At 37.2% G+C, this 8147-nt stretch overlaps 2 protein-coding genes across 3 annotated transcripts; one reads left to right on the top strand and one right to left on the bottom strand.

Annotated features, from left to right (window-relative positions):
* The first annotated feature begins 230 nt into the window (after nt 1–230).
* On the top strand, nt 231–4344 carry LOC131631096 (two-component response regulator ARR2-like). 2 transcript variants are annotated; one of them, XM_058901886.1, is made up of 6 exons: nt 231–648; nt 1115–1267; nt 1367–1747; nt 2175–2251; nt 2395–3576; nt 3674–4344. In XM_058901886.1, the coding sequence occupies exons 1-6, from the start codon at nt 474–476 to the stop codon at nt 3740–3742; spliced, it is 2037 nt and encodes a 678-aa protein (XP_058757869.1). In that variant the 5' UTR covers nt 231–473; the 3' UTR covers nt 3743–4344. The 2 variants fall into 2 exon arrangements, with proteins under 2 accessions (XP_058757869.1, XP_058757863.1); XM_058901880.1 differs by having other exon boundaries at nt 3671–4344.
* A 941-nt stretch (nt 4345–5285) lies between these two features.
* Nucleotides 5286–7787, bottom strand: LOC131631114 (COBRA-like protein 7). Its single transcript, XM_058901893.1, has 2 exons — nt 7196–7787; nt 5286–6966 (listed from the first exon to the last, which is right to left on the bottom strand). Exons 1-2 carry the CDS (start codon nt 7719–7721, stop codon nt 5546–5548), a joined length of 1947 nt encoding a protein of 648 aa, XP_058757876.1. The 5' UTR covers nt 7722–7787; the 3' UTR covers nt 5286–5545.
* Between the last annotated feature and the right edge of the window lie 360 nt (nt 7788–8147).

Here is an 8147-nt window from a genome sequence, read left to right as displayed (position 1 = left end):
TTGGAAATATTTAAAAATAACATTTTTTTTGAATTTATAAAAAAAATACAAATATTATATTAAAAAAAATCTTGCTGAATCAGACTAATTAGTAAAATTTTAATTATTATTAATTAAATAAATTTTCTTTTTTTGACGAGCAATAAATAATTAATTAAATAGTCAATAAATTAATTCAGCATGAAACAGTGACAAAGCGAGGAGGGACATAACATTGAGGTCGGAGAACAATATTTATTATTTTATGTAAAAAATTTCAGACACAAAAATTCAGTTTCTCTTTCTTTCTTTCTTCTCCGATTCTTGCGTTCTCTTGAGTTGCGAACTTCAGTTACTTTTGTTTCACTTTCACTCTACCTTCAAATTCAAAGTTGAAAATTGAAATTGAAATGAAATTAACTATGTGAACCAACACCAACGTTTGTGTTCTCTTTTGTGTTTCATGTTTTGTTTGTTGTTTTGGATCTCTTAGTATGAATCTTACTAACGGTAAAGGATCCATTTCTACGGTTACTACTACAACTGTTTCTATGAAATCCGGTGAAGGTTCCGATCAGTTCCCGGCGGGTTTGCGAGTTCTCGTTGTGGATGATGATCCCACGTGTCTGAAAATCCTCGAGAAGATGCTGAGGTCGTGTTATTATGAAGGTATTGAATTTGAATGATATTTTAACTGAATTTTCATTTTTTTTCAATGATTAATTAGTTGATTATTTGAAAACCCCGTGAAAAAAATTCAACTTTATCTTCAATTGAAAAACCCTTAATCAAAATACAAAGAATCGATTTTTCTGTAGAACTTTTTTTGATCAAACAAAATCTGATTTATGGAACAGTAGCACTAATCATGAATTTTCAAGACTTTTTTTTTTCTCTTCCAATTTAATGGATTTGAAATTGTTTACTCATATCATGAACTGTATCAATAGCTTGTAGCTGGAGAAGCTAGTTTTTTTTTTGGTTTTTTTCCCCTTTTTTTGAACCTGGTTTTGATTTTGAAGTACTGGTTTTCAGATTTGTTTTTGACTCATAACTTAATTGTTATTATTCATTTGATTCAATTGATTTAATTGATTATGAATTTTGAGTAATAATTTTGTTGAGTTCATTTCAGTTACGCAGTGCAATCGAGCGGAAGCTGCACTTTCACTACTCAGGGAGAACAAGAATGGATTTGACATTGTTATCAGTGATGTCCATATGCCGGATATGGATGGATTTAAGCTCTTGGAACACATTGGATTGGAAATGGATCTTCCGGTTATTAGTGAGTATTTCGGTTTATTTTTCGCAACTTAGATCTGTTAGTAGACTGCATTGTTATTGAGATTTGAGACAAAAATGTTTTTTATGATGATTATTACAGTGATGTCTGCGGATGATGGTAAAAATGTTGTTATGAAGGGTGTAACACACGGTGCTTGTGATTACCTGATTAAACCGGTTCGTATGGAGGCTTTGAAGAACATATGGCAACATGTGGTTCGGAAGAAAAAGCATGACTGGAAAGATTCAGAACAGTCGGGTAGTGCTGATGAAGGAGATCGGCATCCAAAGGCGTCTGATGATGCTGATTATTCGTCTTCTGCTAATGAAAGTAATTGGAGAAGCTCGAGAAAGAGAAGGGATGATGAAGAGGACGGTGATGATAGAGATGACTCCTCCACACTAAAGAAGCCTCGGGTTGTTTGGTCTGTCGAGCTTCATCAACAGTTTGTGGCTGCTGTCGATCAACTAGGAATTGACAGTATGTATCCTTCACCTGCATTCCTTCTAAGAAAAAAATTATTTTCCATCTTTGCAGATTAAGACTCGGCAATACCTCTCAATACTTTTGATGGATAATCCTTCGGATTCTACATCTAAATTTCGTATACTGTCGATTTCTGCTAACCGGTTTTAAAACTATACTAGTTGATAATTTCACCGATTTCTGCGAATCATTTTTATTACAACTTCATCCTGAATGCATTCATTTTCTGTCGTACCTTTAATTTTATGTTCAATCACGAACCATACCATTGTCATCTTGGTTTACTATCCAGTGTTTATAATCAATAATTTTTTTTTTCTACACTAGTATTTTGCACTCAATATCCGCTTGAACATCTTAGCTTCGAAGTATTGTGGTGTTTTTGAGTCTTACCTGATTCAAATTTGATATATGTATGCAGAGGCTGTTCCTAAAAAAATTCTGGAATTGATGAATGTTCCCGGGCTCACCCGAGAAAATGTCGCTAGCCACCTGCAGGTATCATACTGTTATCCACCATGTACTTCAGAAACGTTTCAAGTTAAATTTTATATCCCTACGTCTTCTTGTGGTCATACACACTTATACTATGATTATTAGTGAATGGAGATAACATTTATTTTTTTATTTTGTTGTTACAGAAATATCGATTGTATCTTCGAAGATTGAGTGGAGTTTCTCAGCACCAGAACAACTCATTTCTCAGCCCGCAAGAGGCGTCATTCGGGACGATTTCATCGATGAATGGTCTTGATCTGCAAACTCTTGCAGCTGCGGGCCAGCTTCCAGCACAAAGTTTAGCGACTCTTCAAGCTGCGGGACTCGGTAGGTCAGCTGTGAAATCAGGCTTACCTATGCCTCTTATGGATCAAAGAAACCTTTTCAGTTTCGAAAACCCGAGGTTGAGATTTGGAGAAGGGCAGCAACAACTTTTGAGCAATAATAAACCGACAAATCTTCTTCACGGAGTTCCAACTAACATGGAGCCAAAGCAGCTTGCCAATTTGCACCAGTCTGCAGCTCAATCCCTTGGCAACTTGAATATGCGAGTCCCTGGCACGTCACCACAGGGAAATCCTTTATTGATGCAGATGCCACAACAATCCCAACCTAGAGGTCAGATGCTAAGTGAAAATATCAGTCCCCGTATTCCCAGACTACCGAACCTCTTGGGGCAGTCTACTGTATCAAATGGAATTTCCGACGGTCTTTTAGGGAGAAACGGCATAGCTAGTAGCAGCAGAGGGCCTTCATTTAATTCTGTTCCACAGAGCTCTATGTTTTTTAATTCTCCCATGAATCAAAGCACTGAAATGTCTGTTACTAGTTTTCCTCTCGGAAGCACTCCAGGTATATCTAGTATCACAACCAAAGGCACATTTCAGCCCGAAGTTAATTCGGGTATCAAAGGATCAGCTGGATTTCCAAGTTATGATATTTTTAACGAACTGAACCATCAGAAGCCTCGGGACTGGGGAATGACAAACCCTGGTCTAACATATGATTCCTCGCAGCATGCAAATCCTTTACATGGTAACATCGATGTCTCGCCATCAGTTTTGGTCCGTCAGGGTCAGGGTTATTCTTCTACGCCACAAAATGGACATAACAGAGATAACTCTTTGATTGGAAAATCTCCTTTTTCTCTAGGAGAAAGCTCGGAACAAGGTAATTTCCAAAATGGCGTTCAAAACTTCAATCCCCTTGTTGAAAATTCAACAAGGGTTATTAAGTCTGAAATGGTTCCAGACGCGAGCTCCCAGACTAATCTCTTCCCCGATCATTACGGACAGGAGGATCTTATGAGTGTACTTCTGAAACAGGTTGGTCATCCTTCTTTCGTTTGATCCGAAACATTCATAGTATTGTTGTACATTTCCACTATAAACAAATCAATATTTTGTTTGTTTGCTTCAGCAGGAAGGCATTGTACAAGGCGAGAATGAGTTTGACTTCGACGGATATTCTCTGGACAACATTCCTGTCTAGAAGTGACTCTCAAGCCTGTTCTTTCAGATTGCAATTGCAAGTGTAAATAGTTGCTGTTACATATGCATGTTATCATTCTGCACTTAGCTATTTTCAAACCGAGTCTAAATTATCTAGACAAAAGAATTTCGTTGATGTCAAATATTCAAACTTCTGGGAGTAGTGTACTATATTGGTTTTAGTCTTGACGTTCTTTATCGATCAAGATGAATCGACTACAAAACTCGACTGCATAAAATGCACAAGGCATGTGCAATTTTTGACTGCTGCTATTGATAGCAACATTTCTAGCAATGTTCTAATTTTAGGGTGTTCTTGAAGAGGTATGTTTGGGTTAGGGAAGAATTGCAAACTCATAGGAGTACTTCTAACTTCAATAACAAATCATGAAAAAAAATTCCTTTTGTTCCTCTTTAAATTTTATGTTCTTCAAAGTAAATGACTGTCGTAAGTGTGTAAATATTTTTATTCGGTCGTTTCAAGACATTTGTTCTGACTATTCTTTTCCGGATGTTTATGTTTGTGTCGGTCGGTAGTTTTGTGCTATAATGTTTCAGCTGTGACCATTCTGCTCTTTGATTATGTTATGGATTCTTTGTACATGAACATGATTTAGTACTTATTTGGGATTTTATGTTATAGCTGCTTGTGCTATGAAAGATTTTTATAAATGCTGCTGTGATGCAAATGCTATTATTTGTATGGAAAAAAAATGCTATTTGAACATAATATTAAGAACAATCCTATTGATGAAAAGGAATCAAACAGTTAGGAATGAAATAGTGTCACTTTCTAGAAGACAAAAAGAGAACTAAATAGTGACACTTTAGTTAGCTTTTTGTGGTTAACATAGCTATTTATATAAAATAGACAATGAGAAATGCTAGCAACACTCTCTTTTCAACACTCTCTCTAACACTCACTTTCTTATTGGTTGAAACATGTGTGGGTCCTACCACTTTATGTGGGATCCATTTCCAAAGTGAGGGACCCACACATGTTTTAACCAATAATAAAGTGAGTGTTAGAGAGAGTGTTGAAAAGAGAGTGTTGCTAGCACTCCTCAATAGACAATTGGGTATGCTTTTGGATATTACTACTAAACAAAACATTTTTAGCATTTCATAATTTTCAAGAAAAAATCATTCGTTGGCCAACTTGTAATAAATAAATGTTTGGAGTTGTTGCAAACCTTTGAGCCTTAATTTTTTAATTGTAAGCAAAACATATAAAAAAATTTGAAGAAAAAATTATTCTGTACTATGTATTTTCTTGCAAATTTTTCATTCTAATTAAGTAAATTAATACTTAAATCCTTGGAACTAGAACTACTATCTACTTCCACAATTGCTTTTGCAATGAAGTTACTGAAATCGCCATAAGTACTTTTTTTACAATCTTAAAACAAACTGAAATTTCAAAGATCCATCTCCATTGAAGTGAAATTTGTACTCTGGAATAAAAGGATGCAATAGAAAGTTTTAATAAAAAAAATGAGAGTGAAAAAAAAAATTACAATGAGAATTAAAAACCCATGCAAAAATTTCAATAGACAAAGTAATATATTTCTATCATCTAACACAGTTCTACAATCTTCTGTACCATAACAACTTTTGAAAGAATCATATAAGTTGAATAAGGATTGCAACAGAATCCAAAACTAGACGAATGGATGTTACGGCACAACTCAGTGCACTAAGATTACTCATTTTGTTTCTGTGACTTGTTCAATCTGTGAATCAAATCCTGTCCAGGACAACGGCGAACCCAGAATCACCAAAATCAAACTTAACAAAACCGCTATTACCACATAAAAACGGCTAACAACAATGGTAGAAGCATCAAAGTAGCGAAGGAGAATTCCTTCCTGGAAGCACTACTGGTTGGAAACACAGAAGGAAGAGAACATTCCTCCCCATTGAAGAACACTTTCGTGGGAAACCCATCACCGTGAACGACGCTAATTCCAGGAGTAGTTTTCTTTGTGAACGACATTACTGACTGTTGTTTGCCAGGTACCCTAGGATCTCTCCGAGGGTCAGCTCCGTCTGTTTCTCCGACAAGATAGTTCAACCCCTCCAAACCTTGCATTATTATCGTATTATTCCTGCCGTTTATTTCTATGGCGCTTGCATTAAACGAATACATTTTCTCAAAACCGGCAGTAGCTTTGTCCATTTGCACAGCAGCAAACCAGTCTGCAAAATTAGTATCACCCCAATTGAAAAGTGTGACCCTTGCACTCCATCCTTTATTGTAATCTGTAAGTAAATGCCAGTTTATGCTCACACCACAGTTATCACTGCAAGGCATTGGATCTGGCACTGGTAGATGTTTCAGACTCGCCCATGCCTTAGCCTTGGCAGTTCGGTTGTCGAAAGGAACAAGTAGTGCGTCCGACGGAAGCCACATAGCAGGTGCAGTCGTACTACAAGTATTTCCCACATTTTTGGCGCATCCACATGCACACGTTTTGCATGGAATAACTGATTCATTGTAATAAGCTGAAAACGAGACACAGCATTTATTTGACGTCCCCTTGGCTGTTGTTATGTTACACACAACCTGCCAACTCGCCATTACAGTTTTGTTCAACGGCAACCCTGTCGGATCTGGATTCGCAGTAGGGCTAACACGAATCGGAGGACCGCATTTATAGTCAGGATTAAGCGAACCACTAATCTTCCAGTTCTGCGGCGGAGAAAGCTCTGATCGGTTAAGCACCGGCGGCATCTTATACACTTGCATTTGGAATCTCGAAATCGACTTGCTAGGATCCATAGACTGCGGCAATATGGTACCATTCCGACAACAAGACGGAATCTTCCCAAGATCGGTATCATTGAACTTAGTAGGAGGAAGATCAATAATCGTAGGCCTCCTCTGACAATTCAAAACAGTCGCAAAATCAAGATCCTTGTAAAATGTACCCTGCTTACCGAAAATACAATCAGAAGCATCCACAACAGACGGATAAGCACCTTTCATCGTAAAAATAAACTCATCATTCATCCAATCCCAATTCAAATTCCAATTATCAAGCCTTCCAAGAGGATTATGGTTCGAAATAGTAACCTCGGCCCAATAATTCGAATCATAAGATCTTATCACATCATACATAATAGTAAGATCACCATCTTGACGAGGCAGAAACTTCTCATCTGTAGTAATGTTTGTTTTGAACTTTGGATCTCTTGTACAACACACATTAGTCCCATTCTTCCCTAACAAAAGATAAAAACCTCAATTAAGCACTTATAACCTATGAAACATGGAGACCTCAATAAGGTCCCGACACTGACATGGCGACACCGATAATAATTTTAAAAAGTGAAAAAAGTGAAAAAATTAAACGTAGTCGCAAGTGTCAGAACTAAAATCAAATCTTAGATCATAAAAATTGTAATCCAAAATTTAACCTAGATAAATAATTTCAAGAAAAAAGGAAACTACCTTGACCGGTGGCTTTACCGCAGATGAAACCATCATTGGCGAGGTTGATGGAGGACGGCAAAGGAACACTAGGCGGCGCCACTCCAAACACGGTACCGATAAGATCGATCCGCGCCTCCATCTGAGTCAAATCCCCAGCAGTTTCAACAGCAGTCTTGAGATCGGTCATTGGATATCCAGCGAAGACAGTACCATTCCCGACGGCGGCAGGGAGAGTGGTGCCGTCAGCGAGGACGGCGCCGGAAGCAGAAACCAAAAACTCGTCGTGCCGAAATCCGACGAAGACCTTCCATGACTTGAGCTCATCGAGACCGCTGTTGAGCACAGTCAACGTCGATTCGAATCGGTACGGTTGTTTCTTAGGATCGGTGACGTTCGGTGGGAGGCGTACTCCGGTTCCGGCGGAGTACGAAACGAGTATGCCGTTGCAGGTTTGAGCATCGGTAAACGACGTCGTTGCAAGTAGGATTGTTGCTAAAACGACGATGCTGAAAAAACAGTAGTGACTCCGTAGTTGCGAGATCATCGTTGTTGTGTCTGTTTGGGATTCGTTTGCTTGAAATTCGAAATTTGAAAAATAAGAGATAAACTAAATATATATAGTATTTATTTATTTATTTATTTAATAAATTTTGTATTTGATTTGTTTATTTTTAATTAAAGTGAGATTGGAAATGATTTATTTTTTCTGAAAGGTAAATGAATAATAATGCTTAAACGCGTTTAAGAAATGGAAAGGGTCATCCAGCTTAAAAGAAGCTGTAATTTTAGAACGTGTTATGATTTATTTATTTATTTATGCCGTGTGTGATTAGTTGATTAATTCAGAGAACAGGGCATGTTTGCTGGGTTCAATTTCGTGCCGTTCCATTTATAAAATCTTTAAAGATTATTATTTATTTGATTTGGTTTTATGTGTAAAGACTTGAAAAAGGATTTGTGTTTTTTTTTA

This window comes from Vicia villosa, linkage group LG1 (assembly GCF_029867415.1).
Source record: "Vicia villosa cultivar HV-30 ecotype Madison, WI linkage group LG1, Vvil1.0, whole genome shotgun sequence".
Classification (NCBI taxonomy): domain Eukaryota; kingdom Viridiplantae; phylum Streptophyta; class Magnoliopsida; order Fabales; family Fabaceae; genus Vicia; species Vicia villosa.
The sequence above is the reverse complement of the archived record's forward strand: the minus strand, read 5'-3'. Positions and strand labels throughout refer to the sequence as shown.